Raw genomic sequence first — 20,020 nt, 5'->3', positions numbered from 1 at the left:
TCATCACATCTACTGTGTGATCGAAATTCTTGTGTTTTCTTATTTTAGCTAAACAAAAGAACCTGCAAGTTAAGATTTGGTGTCATGCAGCAAAGGGGAATAAGCATTTAAGTGCCTCTTTGGGAGGCTATTTAAAAAAATGAAGTAGATCTCTGAACACATCTGTGGGTTTCTTATGTCTGTGAGTTCAGCCGGGGAATCTGTTTACCAAAGATCTCTTTAATTATGATTTGTTATATGTTATTCAAAAATGTTTTGCTTTTTTGTTGTAAACATGAAGACATTGCAGTTTAATGAAATATCATTATTATTTTTAAGAAAAATAAAACGTCTTCAAATGAGGTACAATGGCAGTTTCTTCGGCACATTTTTTGGCATCACTCATCTGGAGCTCTGAGCAACATTTTATATATAGCATATTATGTTTGTGTTTTCTTTACCATACATAATATTCACATAGGAGACTGTCTGCTAAAATGTGTAAACACAGAAGGGCAATACAATATACATACATACATACATACATGCACACATACATACAGTACATGCAAACATACATATATACATACATACATTCATACATACAGACAGATATGCACTTCAGCAATGTTATAGCGGCTTAAATACACATTTGTGTAGGTGTACACATACGAGGAATGAAAACCAAGCAGATCCCTCGTATGTGTACACCTACTTGGCAATAAATCTGTTTCTGATTCTGATTTTTTTCATATTTGAGCTGCTATAACATTGGTTACCTGTAGGTGGCAGCAGTTCACCCAGGAGCCGCTAGTCTACCCGAAATGAAACACGCGAAGAAGAAGTCGGCACAGAGACACAACACAACCGCCACTAACTGTTCAAGTTAGAAACCCACAAACTATGGCACCTTAAATGTAAACAGAAGAAGGAAAAATAAAGACTCTGATAACGTGTGTGATATAGGTACGTTTACAAGATTAATTCACCATTTTGCAAAAACACACCAGGTGCACGCTGCCATGCTAGCTAATATATGCTAGCTAATACATGCTAGCTACAGACAGGAACGTTAGCTCATTTCTAACCAACGTTAGCTTTCCCATACATTCGTTTTCTGGGGATAAATGTTAGTAAAGACACATTAGTCATACATAAATTATAAAATTGGATACAAATGCTTCTTTATTGTCTCCCTAGACGTTAGCTGTCATGGGAAAAGCTAACTTTGACTTTATTTATTCACCTTTTTGCTAGCTATTTCTTTAGCTTAGTGAGGTTGTATATTGTAGTTTTAGATACTCTAGTGATATATGTCCTTTCCATTGTGCATGTGTATATACTTGCTGCTAATATAAACACATTGCTTATTATATTTGTATCTTTAAGGTTTTAGTTACAAATAGGAACGTTAGCTTTCCCATACATTTGTTTTCTGGAGATACATGTTGATGGAAACACAAATTAGTCATATGATAACAATGTCTACAAATGCTTCTTTGTTGTTTCACTAGACGTTAGCTGTCAGGGGAAAAGCTCACTTTGACTTCATTTTTCCACCTTTTTGCTAAAACATGCTCGCTGTCGTTTGTTTATTATGTACCATAATGCGAAGTCAAGTGTTTCACCTGTTTCACCTGTTTCACTTCAGCTAAAATCTGTGAAATGCAGAGGCTGAACAAGTATTTAGAGCAGGGGTGTCAAACTCAAATACACAGTGGGCCAAAATTAAAAAAATGGGTACTAGTCGAGGGCCGGACTGGTTCAATGTTTATTGCAAAACTTATTGAAATGAACTTATTGCACATATTAAACCTGGTACTAACAAAGCTTAAATTATTGCCTATAAAAACAACATTAAACATTAAATAATCAGTTGCATTCATTTCTTATGGCTCTATCTGCAGCTTTTCCAGAGTCATTTCTTATGATTACATTTCTCCACAGGCCAACAACAGCTTCAACAAAACTATTTCCCTCAAAGAGAAAAACCAAACATGCCCTGTTGTCGTGAGAGAAAAAGTGCAGACTCAGTAAACTCAGTGTGCTGCTCTGTGATGCTAGTTCAAGCCAGATACTTGGCATCTCCTCTTGGGTGCAAGTTCATCAATGTTTGGGGTCAGGCTCTGAGCTGAGGAGACCCTCAGGATGGAGTGAAGGTGTGCGTGCAATATACCGGCGGGCCAGATCTAATAGTAATTAGAAATTATCCTGCGGGCCGAAATTAAATCCACCAAGGGCCTGATTTGGCCCCCGGGCCTTGAGTTTGACACCTGTGATGTAGATACTTTACTCAAGTACAATTACTTATACCACACTGTAATAATAATTGATTTGAAGTCAAAGTACTGCATCCACAATGGTACTGAAGTATAAGTATTTATGTATATATTTTGGAAACTTCTTAGCAACATTGCTGCACATAAATGTCTCTGTGTGTGTGTGTGTCTCTCTCTCAAAATGCGCTCGTGCCACACACACAAACGCTCCTCCGTGACAATGACCGCTTGCGTAAAAAAAAAAAACACATTTGAAAAGTGGGGGAGACACAAACGGGATTTTGAAAAGTGGGGGGGACATGTCCTCAGTGGAAACTACGCCCATGGGTAAAGTACAAGTACCTCAAATGTGTACTTAAGTACTTGCTTGAATGGTACGTTAACGTTTAGCACTTTATTTGCATTGAAAGGTGTCCTGCAATGCTACATTTAACTTGGCATGTCGGCTTTTGACACTATTCACTGATCCAATTACACATATCTACTCCAGTTTACTTTGAAGGAAGACTTGGAGATGATTGTTGTATATATCTCGATTGGAGAGTGGTGATTAAAAAGTGATGTTAAGAGCTCCTGACCTGACTGTTTTCCCCTCATACAGTGAGTGACCCTCTCCAGGATGTATGCTGTTTACAGACAAGCACACACTCCCACTGCGGTGGAGTTTTCTGTCTACTGCAACTTCATATCCAGCAAGGAGAAGAATTTGGTCGTTGCTGGAACATCTCAGCTGTATGTCTACAGGATTATCCATGATGTCGAGGTAACTATAGGTCTCATTTTCATTCTGCTCGTTTCATTGTGCCAAGCTTTCAAATACAAAATAGTTCAGCTTTAATGTAACATTTATGTCATTATTTCAGAGTACATCAAAGACCGACAAGTCTTCAGGTATGTCTAAACATCATACCCAACATATATATTGTACCATTAATGAATAAAAACCACCTTAATAAGTGCATTTTTTCACTCGTTCCTCCTCATACAGATGCCAAACCTCGTAAGGAGAAGCTGGAGCAGGTGGCATCCTTTTCTCTCTTCGGAAATATTATGTCTATGGCCAGCGTACAGCTTGTCGGAGCCAACAGAGATGCACTACTGCTCAGTTTTAAAGATGCCAAGGTACCATTGACTAACATGTGGCCTGAAACTGAATCTTAAACAGCCTATAATTGTTATTCACTGACCTGTGGTTGTGTTTGTTTTCTCACCAGTTGTCAGTAGTGGAGTACGACCCCGGGACACATGACCTCAAGTCTCTGTCTCTGCATTACTTTGAAGAACCGGAGCTCAGAGTATGAAACAAAGGCACATAACACATGTGGAAATAGTAGCTCTATCTGACTCATTAAGAGGGGATTAACACGTTTTTATTTGCACTTTCAGGATGGTTTTGTACAGAATGTGCATATTCCCATCGTCCGGGTAGATCCGGAGAATCGCTGCGCTGTAATGCTCGTCTACGGCACCCAGCTGGTGGTGTTACCGTTCAGGAAGGACTCTATCACTGACGAACAGGAGGGCGGAGTTGGAGAAGGGTACGACGTCTCCATCACACTTCTTATTGTTATTTGTGTGGTAGACATCCCAAAATCCTGCACCAAAAATGTTAACATGTTGATTAAGAGAGGTACAAATCGGGAGTTTGGTAACCAAAATCGCAGCAATGGACTCTCCTTGCTCTATTTCTATTCTATTTTATTTGTATTACTTGCACTATTTAAACTATTGTATCCGTTTTATTGTGTTGCACTGTTGGAGGAGCCTGTGACCTCAGATTTTCATTGACATATCTACACTGTAGCTACGTACAAATGACAACAAAAGCCTTGAATTCTTGAATATATTATAAAACTCACACAAGTTTACATTTTTGAAAATATATATTGATTCAAGAATAGTTGAGTAAAAGAAAATAAATAAACACATACGTTTAAATAGATAATAAATAGTTGACTCTCTGTCATAGGTCAACATTTATCTGATTCGTCTCACGTGTACATACGATTACATTTTACGTTAAAGAAAAGTCACACAAATGCTTGTTAATGCTGTCAAATGTATTAGAAAGGAAGACAATTAGAATAGGCAGGTGTGATTATTTCTAAATTCAGAAATCTTTCAAGAAAATGTAAATAGGCGCTTTTCACAGTACTTTTCCCGAAAATGTGCGTTCACACCAACAAAATCCGGAACTAGAACTTAGTTCATGAGAACCTTTCCACCCCCTTTTCAGTCCCTGCTAGAGAGCAGGTACTTTCATGGGAGAAAAAGGTTCCCATTTCTGATTGGCTGGGCGGATTGCAAACCACGCCCCGTAAAACTCCCAAAAAGTTTTGTGAAGCCGCCATTTTATTTGCTGGCATTAGCATTATTAGCATTAGCATTAGCCCAGCGCACCAACGGAGAGGGACTAACTTATGGCAACAGAAAGCGGTGGAGTCTTCCCAGCAGCTTCTACTGAAGCCAGTCCCCAACTCCAGGGACTTACGGCCGGGGACTCCGGGTGGCAGTATACGCCGTGAAGTGGTTTGCGGCCTGCCAGTAAACCCAAAGCAGAAGAAGAAGAAGAAGTGACGTCAGCGGCTTCATTTGACTAATCCTCCCTCAGGGATTTATTCCGGTGTGAACGCGATCTGCTCTTTAGTTCATCAGCACTAAAGAGTTCTGATGAACTAAGTACGGCAAAGTACTTGGTGTGAAAGCGCCTCTTGTGTGTATGTTAAACCGAACCCTACACTTGGTTTGGTTATACCAAAAGTGGGAATCTTACACTGTTCTACCCCTGTTAATTGTAAGAATTTGTAGTTGACTTCATTGTATATCAATGGTAAGAAGAACAACACAAAAAGAATAAGAAAACGGCTATTTAATAAAAAAAAATCCACTTTTATCCTGATGATGATAGCTTGATGTTAGCTCCACCCTGATCGTGGACAGTAATCTAAGTCTAATAACATAACTAGATGTTGTTTAATGCTTACTACACACTACTATGTGTTATTGTCTAACTGCGAGCTCTTCTGTATCTCATCTGCAGTCCTAAATCCAACTTCCTGCCGAGTTACATCATTGACGTCCGTGAGCTGGACGAGAAGCTGCTGAACATCGTCGACATGAAGTTCCTCCACGGATACTACGAGCCGACGCTGCTCATCCTGTTTGAGCCCAGTCAGACATGGCCTGGGTCAGTGCTCCACAACATCAGACATAACAAGCACTGTCTCTTATTAACCAGTAGATATACGTGGAACAACTCCCTTCCCAGTCACATCCGAAAGGCCAAATCTCTCAAAACTCACTTATTCTGTTAAATCTCAAAAGACTATTCTGCACTATATCTATTATATTCTATTTTATTTGTACTACTTGCACTATTTGATCTGTTTTATTGTGTTGCACTGTTGGAGGAGCCTGTGCCCTAAGATTTATATTGTCATAACTACACTGTAGCTATGCACACATGACAATAAAAGCCTTGCATCTATTCACTCTAGCTTTCAAACTCTGATCATCAGAATCAGAAACAGGTTCATTTGAGTTGATGTCATGGTGCATACATCAAATATAAAAAACAAGAAATCTAATATAAAACACAATCTTTTTTACACCGTAATAAAATACAGTTAAATAGCAATAAGATAAATAAAGCAGTAGTTTGCATGGAAATAGAATGCTATGAATTAATTTTTGCATATAAACTAAGAAATGTGAAATCAGAATATGTGCAGAAAGGAGTAGGAACATTGTGTGCATTAAAGGTAGGGGTAGGTAAGTTTGAGAAACCGGCTCGAGATACACTTTTTGTTATATTCCATGGAATGCTCTTAACATCCCGATAGCAATGAATATCTGAAGTGCTTTGACAACAAATCCATAAAGAAATATCATCTGTGGAAGCTGTAGTACTGTAAAAAGCACGACCAATCATCTGAGCCGGCCCGGCTAAAATAACTGGATGGCCTACCTGCCTGTCAGCCTTCCATCTGTGCACAAACTTATCTCGTGCCCTCATTGGTCATGTGCGCGTTCGTGTGTGTTGGAGGAGGGGCTCTGTAAGGAAGTGGCAGATTTTCTCCGGTTGTGTATTTTCAAATTCTAGCGATCTCGAGCTGGTTTCTCAAACTTACCTACCCCACCTTTAATGTAATGCATATAGTCTATAATGTGGCAGAGGTAAAGTATCAGTGGGGGGGCCGGGCCTTGTTTAAGAGCGGTAACCCCCCCCACCCCACTTTACTCGCACTTTGTTAGGACTACTGTCTTTGTACCGTTTCTATTTATGATTTTATGTAAAGTGTCTTTGAGCACCAGGAAAAGCGCTATCAAAATGAAATGTATTATTATTATTATTATTATAAGTTGACCAAGTCTAAATTAAGGTTATTGCAAGTAATGCCTTTATCTCGCTTGACATGTCCATGATTTCTTTTGTACTTTTGTTTCTTAGCATTCAATTGTCATTTCTGTTTTTTGTCAAATCAAATCAAAATCAAATCAAGGAGTAAGCAAGTAATGCCTTTATTTCGCTTAAAATGTCCATCTTTTGGTTTTCTTTGTATTTCTTAGAATACCACTTTTGATTTAATGTTCTCTGATCATTCTTCCAGGCGTGTGGCTGTGCGTCAGGACACCTGCAGCATCGTGGCCATCTCCCTCAACATAATGCAGAAAGTGCATCCTGTCATCTGGTCGCTCAGTAATCTGCCGTTTGACTGCACACAAGTCATGCCTGTTCCCAAACCAATCGGTGAGCTCAGATCAATCTCCCATTTGTAGTTTACTCCTAGTTCAAAGGTCACCTATTATGCAAAATCCACTTGTTCATGTCTCTTCTTCATCAACATGTGTCCCCTCTTCTTCATGTCTCTTCTACATCAACATGTGTCCCCTCTTCTTCATGTCTCTTCTACATCAACATGTGTCCCCTCTTCTTCATGTCTCTTCTACATCAACATGTGTCCCCTCTTCTTCATGTCTCTTCTACATCAAACATGTGTCCCCTCTTCTTCATGTCTCTTCTACATCAACATGTGTCCCCTCTTCTTCATGTCTCTTCTACATCAACATGTGTCCCCTCTTCTTCATGTCTCTTCTACATCAACATGTGTCCCCTCTTCTTCATGTCTCTTCTACATCAACATGTGTCCCCTCTTCTTCATGTCTCTCCTACATACAGTCTAACATGTGTCCCCCTCTTCTTCATGTCTCTTCTACATCAACATGTGTCCCCTCTTCTTCATGTCTCTTCTACATCAACATGTGTCCCCCTCTTCTTCATGTCTCTTCTACAATCAACATGTGTCCCCTCTTCTTCATGTCTCTTCTACATCAACATGTGTCCCCTCTTCTTCATGTCTCTTCTACATCACATGTGTCCCTCTTCTCATGTCTCTTCATAACCATGTGTCCCCTCTCTTCATGTCTCTTCTACATCAACATGTGTCCCCTCTTCTTCATGTCTCTTCTACATCAACATGTGTCCCTTCTTCTTCATGTCTCTTCTACATCAACATGTGTCCCCTCTTCTTCATGTCTCTTCTACATCAACATGTGTCCCCCTCTTCTTCATGGTCTCTTCTTCATCAACATGTGTCCCCTCTTTCATGTCTCTCTTCATCAACATGTGTCCCCTCTTCTTCATGTCTCTTCTACATCAACATGTGTCCCCTCTTCTTCATGTCTCTTCCACATCAACATGTGTCCCCTCTTCTTCATGTCTCTTCTACATCAACATGTGTCCCTACATCAACATGTGTCCCCTCTTCTTCATGGCTCTTCCACATCAACATGTGTCCCCTCTTCGTCTCTTCTTCATGTCTCTTCTTCATCAACATGTGTCCCTCTTCTTCATGTCTCTTCTACATCAACATGTGTCCCCTCTTCTTCATGTCTCTTCTACATCAACATGTGTCCTCCTCTTCTTCATGTCTCTTCTACATCAACATGTGTCCCCTCTTCTTCATGTCTCTTCTACATCAACATGTGTCCCCTCTTCTTCATGTCTCTTCTACATCAACATGTGTCCCTCTTCTTCATGTCTCTTCTACATCAACAGTGTTCCCTCTTCTTCATGTCTCTTCTACATCAACATGTGTCCCCTCTTCTTCATGTCTCTCCTACATCAACATGTGTCCCCTTTCTTCATGTCTCTTCTACATCACCATGTGTCCCCCTCTATCTTACTGTCTCTTCTACATCAACATGTGTCCCCTCTTCTTCATGTCTCTTCTACATCAACATGTGTCCCCTCTTCTTCATGTCTCTTCTACATCAACATGTGTCCCCTCTTCCTCATGTCTCTTCTACATCAACATGTGTCCCCTCTTCTTCACTTCCTCTTCTACATCAACATGTTTCCCCTCTCCTCATGTCTCTTCTACATCAACATGTGTCCCCTCTTCTTCACGTCTCTTCTACATCAACATGTGTCCCCTCTTCTTCATGGCTCTTCCACATCAACATGTGTCCCCTCTTCTTCATGTCTCTTCTACATCAACATGTGTCCCCTCTTCTTCATGTCTCTTCTTCATCAACATGTGTCCCCTCTTCTTCATGTCTCTTCTACATCAACATGTGTCCCCTCTTCTTCATGTCTCTTCTACATCAACATGTGTCCCCTCTTCTTCATGTCTCTTCTACATCAACATGTGTCCCCTCTTCTTCATGTCTCTTCTACATCAACATGTGTCCCCTCTTCTTCATGTCTCTTCTTCATCAACATGTGTCCCCTCTTCTTCATGTCTCTTCTTCATCAACATGTGTCCCCTCTTCTTCATGTCTCTTCTTCATCAACATGTGTCCCCTCTTCTTCATGTCTCTTCTTTCATCAACATGTGTCCCCTCTTCTTCATGTCTCTTCTTCATCAACATGTGTCCCCCTCTTCTCCATGTCTCTTCTACATCAACATGTGTCCCCTCTTCTTCATGTCTCTTCTTCATCAACATGTGTCCCCTCTTCTTCATGTCTCTTCTACATCAACATGTGTCCCCTCTTCTTCATGTCTCTTCTACATCAACATGTGTCCCCTCTTCTTCATGTCTCTTCCACATCAACATGTGTCCCCTCTTCTTCATGTCTCTTCTACATCAACATGTGTCCCCTCTTCTTCATGTCTCTTCTACATCAACATGTGTCCCCTCTTCTTCATGTCTCTTCCACATCAACATGTGTCCCCTCTTCTTCATGTCTCTTCTACATCAACATGTGTCCCCTCTTCTTCATGTCTCTTCTACATCAACATGTGTCCCCTCTTCTTCATGTCTCTTCCACATCAACATGTGTCCCCTCTTCTTCATGTCTCTTCTACATCAACATGTGTCCCCTCTTCTTCATGTCTCTTCTACATCAACATGTGTCCCCTCTTCTTCATGTCTCTTCCACATCAACATGTGTCCCCTCTTCTTCATGTCTCTTCTTCATCAACATGTGTCCCCCTCTTCTTCATGTCTCTTCCACATCAACATGTGTCCCCTCTTCTTCATGTCTCTTCTACATCAACATGTGTCCCCTCTTCTTCATGTCTCTTCTACATCAACATGTGTCCCCTCTTCTTCATGTCTCTTCTTCATCAACATGTGTCCCCTCTTCTTCATGTCTCTTCTTCATCAACATGTGTCCCCTCTGTGGAAAGAGACTCTGAAAGTTTCAGGAACAAAGATTCTCTCTCTTTTTGATCCATTTCTATAAAAACCTGTTTGAAAATGAGCTGATCAGATTTTGGCCACTTTGTGATGTCATAACGATGTTTTGTCTTGTGTAACCATTAGCCAATCAGCAACCAAGGTAACCCCCCCCCCACCTTATCACCTGAATCTCCTCCTAGAGCACCATTGAGTTCTTTGTAACCAAATCTCTCTCAGAGGGGCGTGGGGAGGGGCTCCTTATTTTCATCTAAAGTAACAGACAGAGAATCAGCACTTTTGGAAACAGGGCTGAAACAGAGGGGATTATGGGTAATGCTGCAATGATCTGTTTGGTGTTTCAGCCAATCAGAGACAGGTTCTGTATATATCTGAGACCTATAATATATTGATGAACAACAGTATAACAGGGGACCTTTAAAATAAGACTGTGATAAACTGTGTTGCGGCGTTAGCTTCTTTGCTAACATTGAATGTTCTTCTTGTAGGTGGTGTGGTGGTGTTTGCTGTGAATTCCTTGCTGTATCTGAACCAGAGTGTTCCTCCTTATGGAGTTTCTCTCAACTCTCAAACTAATGGAACCACAGCATTTCCTCTGCGTAAGTATTATCAGCTGAAAAACACAACTATGTAAATACAGTTATCATGTTCATACAAATGCACAACTTGTTACTGTGATATCTTGTTCTAATAGTTACTTATCACTTCATGTTTGCCCTGTGTGTATCCTGTTTTTCATTCTGACGCTGTTACTGCTATACGATACGATACGATATACTTTATTGTCCCCGTAAGGAAATTTGTTCTAGACTCCGTCCTGCAGTGCATCCATGTACATATACAAACATAGTGGACATTAAGAGACATATCATCAGTCATATACCGTTTGAACAAACACAATACACACACGTACATACTGACAATGGCGACCTATTGCACAACCCTCATGGCCAACATTAAAAAAAAAAAAAAAAAGTACATTTCATTACATTTGACTACATATCATTTCATGTGAATGTTAAGAATCTTAATCGACATAGGTAGGAATGAGTGCTTATAGCGGTTCAGCCTGCTCCTGGGAACCCTGAATCTTCTACCAGAAGGTAGGAGCTGGAATTCTGGGTGGAGTATGTGGACACAATTTTTTTTGCCTGTCTGATAATGGACTGCTCGTATATGTTTTGGTATTTGCTATTAACGCCTGCATTTCCCCCAAGGGGATAAATAAAGTTCCATCTTATCTTAACTCTACCTGTATCTCTGATATCTGGCCTCATTACTTTTACATATAATTAGACATTCTGCTGTCCTCATCCCTTTGGTTTGTGTTTTGTGTCCCCAGGTGTTCAGGAGGAAGTGAAGATCTCACTCGACTGCTCTCAGTCTGACTTCATCGCCTATGACAAGATGGTCATCTCTTTGAAAGGAGGAGAAATGTAAGTCATTGTAATCCCCGACAGAATCTACATAAACACTGATGGCAGTTTAATGATTCTTCACTGACTTGTTGTTGTTGTTGTTGTTGTTTTGCAGTTACGTGTTGACTCTTATAACTGACGGCATGAGGAGTGTCCGCGCTTTCCACTTCGACAAAGCTGCTGCCAGCGTCCTGACAACCTGCGTAAGTTCTGGAAGTCTTAAAGGGATACTTGGGTTATTAAACGGTTGGTTATTTTATGTAGTTGGTGTCTAACCTACAGTTCATGGCGGTCCCCAGTTTTCGAGAAACAGACAGGAGTTATAGCACAGAAGCAAATCAATGCACTTTTCAAGCCAGGCTTATATAACTTAATAACTTAAAGAGTAATTGTACGGTTAAAAACTGTTCCTCAACGGCGTCTTTCTGCCCATCACTGTCACTTTAGAGGAGGCGCCGTGGGAATTGTAGTCTTTTATAGTGTGTTGACTACAGACGTCACAATTAGGTGGCCTTTCTGATAAAAGATAATACTGGCTCTAATGGCACATTTCCACTGCAGGGCCTCGCACGGCTTAGTACGGTATAGTTAGGCCTTGGTAGGCCAGGCTCACTTTATGCTGCGTTTCCATTACAGTTTAGTAGCTGGGGTAGTATCTATAGTAACGCAGTGTAGGCGGAGCCGTGACGTCATCTTCAATGCGAAACACACAAAACCAACATCAGCCGTTAGCTGTTAGCACTCAGAGCTCACAGCTCCTCATATCTGTTCAGAAACTAGACAAAAGTTAAACAAGTACAAACCACAGACTGCCTGTGTCATGGTGAATACAGTCGCTGCTTTATTTATGTCTGTATAGGCCGTTGTTGTGAGTGTGGACGGTCGGAGCATATACTGCGTTAGCTTAGCCGATCTCCATTTAGAAAACACGCATTTCAAAAGGTTTTTCGCCTGCCGTCTGTCTGCAGACTTGACAAAGCATTAATTCATGGTTGTTACTAACCGGTATCAGTATGTTGTTACTTCGGCATCATTTTGAAACGTGTATTACAATTAAATCACGGTCAAATGTGTTCATTTTGTTGTAGTTGCCAGCGATTCTCTCACTAGTTTAGCATACTCAGCCCGGTTGTTGGCCCGGAAAGAACCTCGATTTTGGAGAGCCAGAAAACTGTGAAAAGGTACCCGTTAGCCGGAACTACGCCTAGTGGAAACGCAACACAAAACGGGCCGGGTTTGGCACGGCACGCTTAAACCGTGCTACGCGCTGCAGTGGAAATGCGCCAAAAGACACTGCTTTTAATGAGGGCAGCAAAACACATTTTTGCCAACTTAAAGGAAGGCCCCCCTAAAACATTCATATCACTTAATATATACTCTTTATTTAGACATTAACACAATAAAAGCCAACAGTGGAAACTAACACTAGCACTTTAGGATTCAATTCTACAGAAATGAACATGTTAAACCCCAAATATGTATTGCCTATGAAATGAAACCACTAACCCTAAAAGCATCATACCTACCTAAACCCATAGCTATTATTTTATATCTGGCTGATATTTTATGGGTGTTTATTTGATAATGAATATCTAAAAGTCTGCCAGCGATCAGGGGTTTTCAAATGAAACGAAATGCCTCTCACACTCATGTCCGTCCTCCTCCAGATGGTGACCATGGAGGCCGGCTACCTTTTCCTGGGTTCCCGCCTCGGAAACTCTCTGCTCCTAAAGTACACCGAAAAACTTCAGGACACGCCACCTGAGGAGGGCGACGAGGATCAGGACAAAGAGAAGGATAAAGAGAAACCGGTACGTTTGTAATTGCGTAGAATATGGTTTAAATGCAGCCTTTTGTTGTGAAGCACCATCGAAGTGCGTATGTTGTTGCAGAATGAATTAAAAGGTGTTTCGTTGCATTTTATTTTACCGTCTTAAACATAGCCTATAAACTATATATTTCTTTTTGAATTCCAGGAAGAACCACCGAGCAAAAAGAAGCGAGTAGAATCTTCCGCCAACTGGACAGGTATGTTTAAATCTGATATGTAAACATGATGTAGGCACAATGTTATTACAGAAAAACAACTAGGTCAAGAATCAGACAAAAGATCTGCACACTGTGTTCGTCAAAATCGATTAATATTCGCCAGGGCTGTCCGATTTTCGATTTTGATCATGGTCAGTTTCTGGCATCCCTAATAGGGAGGCATGTGGCGCAGTGAAATAGTGCGTCGGTGTTCGGATCAGGGGAGCACAGGTTCAAACCCCACAGCAGTCAGCATGTCGTTGTGTCCCTGAGACACTTCACCCCAAATTGCTCCTGTGGGGATTGTCCACAGTATTGAGTATGTAAGTCGCTTTGGATAAAAGCGTCTAACAAGTAACATGTAATGTAACATGTAATGTAAAATATACAAATATGTATATACCTATATATACACAATCAACCGACACATTTATACATATGCACATTAAGACTCTAGATCAGCGGTTCCCAACCTTTTTCAACTCAGGGCCCACTTAAGAATCTAAAAAATTTTCGCGGCCCACATTCAACCATAAACAATACGGAGGCTAAATAAAGTTCTCTCAGAGTACTTTTTATTTTAATTAGAAAAAGGAGCTGGCCATCAGTAACAAACAGACATTTGTATTACACGGTTTAGTTGAATACTTGATTCTGATTGGTCAATTCAGAACATGTGACACGTTGTTAATCCAGTAGTACAGACCGCTGTCAAGGACTGTGATGACAGTTGCTAAGGAGGATCGAGAAAGAGAAAGGAAAAGAGGTTGAAATAATAAAAAATCCACACAAATCATAATAGGCGCTTTCACACTGGAGTGCTTTTCCCAGGAATAGTTCCGATAGTTCCTGGGATTTTGCGTTCACACCAAGAAGATCTGGAACTAGAACTTTTTTTCGGGAACCTTTCCCCCCTTTTTTAGTCCCTACTAGAGAGGTGGGACTTTCCTGGGGACTTTTTCTGATTGGCTGGGCATACCCAAATCTCTAAAAAAGGGGCTGCAACGGATCTGATAAAAACTGATCCAGATTTGAACACTTCTATGTCGTCACAGAAGTGGCGCTACGGCTATTGGGCCAACTCTCCACCTATCAGGGGAATGTGGGGTTGGGCCACGGCCGGCCATTGCCGCTCGAAAGCGCTGGAGACGCTGTAGTACATATGCCAGGCCTGTAAGTGGCGCTGTAGTCTGCCACAAAAGCAGCGAAGAAGACTTCCCGCGCATGGTTGCCATGGTTACCCTTCTGTTTATTCTCCGCTGTGGCTTTCTTTCTCCCTCCCCGAGGCAAGCGTTTGCTCCCGCTGCTTTAATTCAATGCAATCCCTCCCCGTCGAGGCAAGCACTGTAATTCTCTCCGGTTAGTCCACCAGCAGATGACAAACACCCACCTCTCCGCCTCTTCCAAGGAACGAGGGGACCGTGCGGCAGAGTTTCAGTTTCAGTTTATTTCGCCGGTCAAGATGTCCGTTAAAGTTTAAATCTTCCGGACAAAATTAGAAAAGTGCCGGTCAAAGGTCTTCTTTGTTATTTATTGAGCTTTAAAATGAATAACGACTCTATATAATAAAACACGGAGGACGGAGATCTCTTTTTCTCCCCCTCTTCTGACTTGATCAGAGCACGCTCCCCTCTCCTGCAGGGGGGCGTGGTCAGCTGCAGCTCACAGAATCAGCCCCCTGCAAAAACAGGGCTGGAGAACAGCAAATAGAGCGAAATGAGGCATGGCTAAAATGCATGATCTGTTTGGTATTTTGAAAACAGAAACAAATAAATATACCTTATATAGGTATGGCCCTACAATATATCATTTAAATATAGCATGATAGGTGCCCTTTAAGTTGAGAGCTCCCAGCTATTTTAGTCTTGCAACATTTTGATCTGAAAGAGATGTGTGTTTAATTTGTGTTTCACTCTTGTTTTGTCAGATGAGGTGGATGAGATAGAAGTGTATGGAAGCGAGGCCCAGTCAGGCACTCAGCTGGCCACCTACTCCTTTGAGGTAAACAAAAACATCCCAAAGTATTGTTTTTGTATGTAAATTCTGTTCTTTTATAAATGTGACTTATTGTCTGTGTGTTCATACAGGTGTGTGACAGCATACTGAACATTGGACCGTGTGTGAACGCCTCCATGGGGGAACCTGCCTTCTTATCTGAAGAGGTACGAGAATCATAATAGGGCTGCATAATATGTTGACATTTCTAAACGTTTATTTCTTGTTTTGTACAATGCCATGTCTTTGTATGCTGCTGCAACACAAACATTTCCCAACTTGGGATCAATAAAGTACTTCTTATCTTATCTTATATGGAAAAATAACACATTTCGATATGATTCATGATATGGGACATCAACCCTAACCCTCATTATTATTTGTATTAAATAAATATGTCAAATGATCATGGCGTTATTAGTTAAATAGATAGATAAATGTAGGATCTGTACCATGTTTTGTTAAGTCAGCAGTATATGGGATATCTCTGCAGCTCCACAAAATTTTATTTAAATAATATTTAAACACATATATTTGGCTTTTAAAGATATTGTGCTTTCTGCAATTTACTCAGATGTACTAGTCAATATTATTATTTAGCAGCCCTAGATTGTTATACTTTCTAGTATCTCTGTAAATGTGTCGGTTACTTTCTTAAGAATAGTATTTTTGGAGTTTTCTGACGTGCATCTAATCTCACACACAGTTCACACAACTTTATTTAAGATAATATCCAAACACATTATTTCTGAAATGTGGTCATGCACTGCCAGTAAGCCTCATACACACGATTATTTATCAGGAACATTGTAAGATGAATATATATGCGTGTAATACATATGCATAAACATGCAGCAAATACCTATACTAATACAAATCTACTGTATACATACACACATGCTTCCTGAAATGTGTATTTCTGACATGCATCTAATATCACACACAGTTCCAAAACAATCCCGAGCCTGACCTGGAGGTGGTGGTTTGCTCCGGATACGGAAAGAACGGCGCACTGTCCGTCCTTCAGGTAAATCCTCCCACTTGTGTTGTTTAATTGCATGAGTAACTGATGAGGAATGTGCATGATAAATGTCACAGCACCATCCTAAACCCTGTGGTGGTGAGGGCCGTCTGCCTCAGGTCCAGAGAAGGTGCTAAAAGTGAAGTCTGGGTCTACCACAGCTGCCTCAGAGATCGAAGGAGTGGCCTGTAAACACCCCAGACACAAGCTCACAGTTCTTGTGTTATTTGTAGTGCCAGCATGTCGTGGCAAATACTGTAAATATATAGAGTGCCACAGTGACGCGTCCTAAAACCCATAAGTAAAGTCCTTCCGGTTCCCTCGACAAAAACGCAATGCAATCTCTCCATAGGATTTAGGAAAATAGCTGGAAATAAGGTCTGTGGTTGAGACACATTCAAGAGACGGATCACGTTTTGTTCAGCCGGATAATCTCCACATGTCTACCCTACTTTTATAATTTTCGAATCATAAATCTAGTCGCCAGAAGCAAAATGCTAACGTTATGCTATAAACGAACTACAGCAGGGTCGCTGCTTCAACGTCACGCCAACTTAAGATCCATATTCAAACACACAGATTCTAAATGGTACGAGTTGAAGCGTTTGTTTGAACAGTTTGCAGGAGGCAGGTACTTGCTTTCAAGCAGAACAGGGCAAACACACTTAGAGGAGTGTTTACGTGTTCGGCGTAATGACGTACAACGGCCTCGACAACTTCTGTAGTCCTATTCAGCCACTTGGTAACAACCATCGTTTTTCAGACACGTCAACTCTTCAGAAATCACCAGTGGGGTCACTGCTGATGGATTTAATGTCCTAGAACAAAACGTGATCCGTGTCTTCAATGTGTCTCAACCACAGACCTTAGTTCCAGATATTTCCCTAAATCCTATGGAGAGATTGCATTGCTTTTTGTCGAAGGAACCGGAAGTGGTAACATGCTAACTTACTTCCGGGTTTTAGGACGCGTCACTGTGGCACTCTATAGTGTTGGAAGCCTGGAAGTGTACAAAGGGACAGTTTCATCCCACAGGCCATAAGACTGTTAAACACCTGAACTTTTGAAAGAACATCCATTCTGTTTGCAACTTATATATATATCAATATTCCAATTACGGAAATGTACGGTGTATTGCCTCTGATTTTGAGTTGCTAATACGTTTCCTTTCTGTTCTCAGAGAAGCATCCGACCCCAGGTAGTCACTACGTTTGAGTTGCCAGGATGCCACGACATGTGGACGGTCATCTCCAATGAAGTCAAAGCTGAAGACAAAAAGGTACTTTGTGTTTCTTTTTAATCTTTGTTTATTGGGTTTTTTCAACAGCATACAGTTATTCTATCAGGGCATGTATCACAAGAAGGTAAACAAATCTTCACTTTATAGAAAAATAGGTAGAGTAACAATGTAAATACTGCTTAACACCAGAGGCCTGTATGACGAAGCCGGTTCAACAGACCCTGGATATGTTTGAGTTACCCGGCTTAGCTAACCCAAAACAAACGCGCTCTCGCTAAGCGGTCCTACGTCGCTGGTTATCAACTCGGTAACTCAAGCCAGGGTTTCTCTGTCCGGCTGAGTGCGCGTTCACATGAAAGGGGCGGGGTTAGCAACATTTGACCAATCACAAACATGGAGAAGCGTACTGACAGCGCAGCGTACTTCCTGAAAGTGAACTATAATATTAGACAAATATGAAGACATCCATGACTTAAATCCAGGATCAAAGCCACATAGCTGCACCTGCAAGGTGAATACAGCTGGTAAAAGAAAAAGCGTTTGAATGCGTACATTAAAGGTAGGGTAGGTAATTTTGGAGAAACCAGCTTGAGTGCGCTAGAATTTGAAAATACACAGCCGGAAAAAATCTGCCACTTCCTTACAGAGCCCCTCCTCCAACACACACGAACGCGCACATGACCAATGAGGGCACGAGATAAGTTTGTGCACAGATGGAAGGCTGACAGGCAGGTAGGCCATCCAGTTACTTTAGCCGGGCCGGCTCAGATGATTGGTCGTGCTTTTTACAGTACTACAGCTTCCACAGATGATATTTCTTTATGGATTTGTTGTCAAAGCACTTCAGATATTCATTGCTATCGGGATGTTAAGAGCATTCCATGGAATATAACAAAAAGTGTATCTCGAGCCGGTTTCTCAAAATTACCTACCCTACCTTTAACAGGTTTATGAAATCACTGCCCCGTCTAAGACACGAGTGGATCTGACTTTAATTACATTTGACTCGAGTGTTTCATCAACTTAATGTGTTGCTTAAATAATACTTCTGCATCCAGTATGTGACACTGTGAGTGTTGCACGGCCAGATACGGCTCAGCTGACTCAGATAAGGAAATATATGATACATTATGATGTGATATGATATGAATGATAATGGGACACATCGCCGTCTGCACTCACAGTGCCGCAGACTGTACGTAATGTTACTCTGATCCGGTTACTTATGTTGTGGCAGATATTTAAGTAAGCTTTCTTAACGCTAATGTTATAATAGTCAGATTGCTCTGAAGATGGGAGGGGATATTCTATTCATTTCACGTTCACACAGTCTGTGATTTGTGCCGGCCGTCTTTCCTGCAACGGCAGTTTTTCTGTATTTCCTTTCTCCTGTAATATGACTTGATTGCTTTAAACTCTGCACACTGAGCTCTGATTGGTCAGCAGGCGGTGCTTTCACTGAGTTGATCTCTTAGCCTGCCACCTAACCTGCTCCGGACCAGGTTAGCCGTTCAGCATAAGTTACCATGGAGATCTAGCCTGCTAAAAAGAGAACCAGCGTCGAGGACCGGAAAGCCAGAGTTTTCCCTGAAGTTAGCTCGCTAAATAAAATAAATTAAATAAATTAAATAAATTAAATAAATTAAATAAATTAAATTAAATAAATAACCAGTCAGCTAAAACAAAAATGTCAATAATAAGCAATAAATGTCAGTACGGCAGCACCTCCTCCCTGCGAAAACCCGCCCAGTGTCCTCCAAAATGCAAAAGTTGAATCAGGAGTGACATTTTTAAAAAGGGCCCCATATTTTCTATTGTATTTTATTGTGTTTCTGCCTAATAACCTTTAGCTGCTGCCTTCCATCAAATCAAATAACTCTCTCTTTAGACTGCCTCTTGTTTATTTTAACGTGTGCCCAATCCTGTAGTGTGTTATAAAGGTTTGTGTGCATGTAAATGGTCTGCAGAGGCTAAAATCCCTGTGTTTCTCCAGAGAGAGTTTCTATTCCACACAAGTTAGATGTTCCTCGTTCCTTTCACAGGCTGCAAAAAGTGACGATTCAGAGGACGGCGGTGCGGAGACCGGTGAGGACGGAGAAGATGGAGAGAAGGAGGAGAAGGAGAAAGAGAAACAGGAGGAGGAGAAGACTGAGCCTCCTATAGAAGACGATAAGAAGAAACACGGCTTCCTCATTCTGAGCAGAGAGGATTCAACCATGGTACAAACACACGTCTGATGTCCAGGGACTTTAGATTTCAACAAATAGAAGATTAATAGAAAAACAAAACTAGGGATGCTCCGATCGATCGGCCGATATTCACTCTCTACCGATCGATCGGTGCTCTCTAAAATGCCGATCGTGAGAGCCGATCACATGACGTAAAATACATGACACTTTTCTCTGTGCGCGGCAAA

At 41.2% G+C, this 20,020-nt stretch overlaps 2 protein-coding genes across 2 annotated transcripts in view; both read left to right on the top strand.

Moving 5' to 3' along the window:
• The window catches only part of parp10 (poly(ADP-ribose) polymerase family member 10), a 27,088-nt gene extending 26,740 nt beyond the window's left edge, over positions 1–348 (top strand). Inside the window, exon 11 of the mRNA XM_034131097.1 lies at positions 1–348. This exon is cut by the window's left edge and continues 1,061 nt beyond it. The gene's annotated coding sequence lies outside the window, so the exon portion shown is untranslated.
• Positions 349–804: 456 nt separating this feature from the next.
• The window catches only part of LOC117482913 (cleavage and polyadenylation specificity factor subunit 1-like), a 45,998-nt gene continuing 26,782 nt past the window's right edge, over positions 805–20,020 (top strand). Inside the window, exons 1-18 of the mRNA XM_034131150.1 lie at positions 805–945; positions 2,860–3,021; positions 3,122–3,149; positions 3,247–3,380; positions 3,473–3,553; positions 3,645–3,796; positions 5,299–5,445; positions 6,869–7,008; positions 10,391–10,501; positions 11,245–11,338; positions 11,436–11,523; positions 12,988–13,131; positions 13,297–13,348; positions 15,276–15,349; positions 15,436–15,510; positions 16,290–16,370; positions 17,545–17,643; positions 19,647–19,823. Coding sequence (XP_033987041.1) covers positions 2,878–3,021; positions 3,122–3,149; positions 3,247–3,380; positions 3,473–3,553; positions 3,645–3,796; positions 5,299–5,445; positions 6,869–7,008; positions 10,391–10,501; positions 11,245–11,338; positions 11,436–11,523; positions 12,988–13,131; positions 13,297–13,348; positions 15,276–15,349; positions 15,436–15,510; positions 16,290–16,370; positions 17,545–17,643; positions 19,647–19,823 — 1,821 coding nt within the window. The 5' untranslated portion in view covers positions 805–945; positions 2,860–2,877. The remainder of the gene's footprint in view (positions 946–2,859; positions 3,022–3,121; positions 3,150–3,246; positions 3,381–3,472; positions 3,554–3,644; positions 3,797–5,298; positions 5,446–6,868; positions 7,009–10,390; positions 10,502–11,244; positions 11,339–11,435; positions 11,524–12,987; positions 13,132–13,296; positions 13,349–15,275; positions 15,350–15,435; positions 15,511–16,289; positions 16,371–17,544; positions 17,644–19,646; positions 19,824–20,020) is intronic.

The sequence above is a fragment of the Trematomus bernacchii genome, unplaced genomic scaffold (assembly GCF_902827165.1).
Source record: "Trematomus bernacchii unplaced genomic scaffold, fTreBer1.1, whole genome shotgun sequence".
In the NCBI taxonomy this organism is placed as follows: domain Eukaryota; kingdom Metazoa; phylum Chordata; class Actinopteri; order Perciformes; family Nototheniidae; genus Trematomus; species Trematomus bernacchii.
The sequence above is the reverse complement of the archived record's forward strand: the minus strand, read 5'-3'. Positions and strand labels throughout refer to the sequence as shown.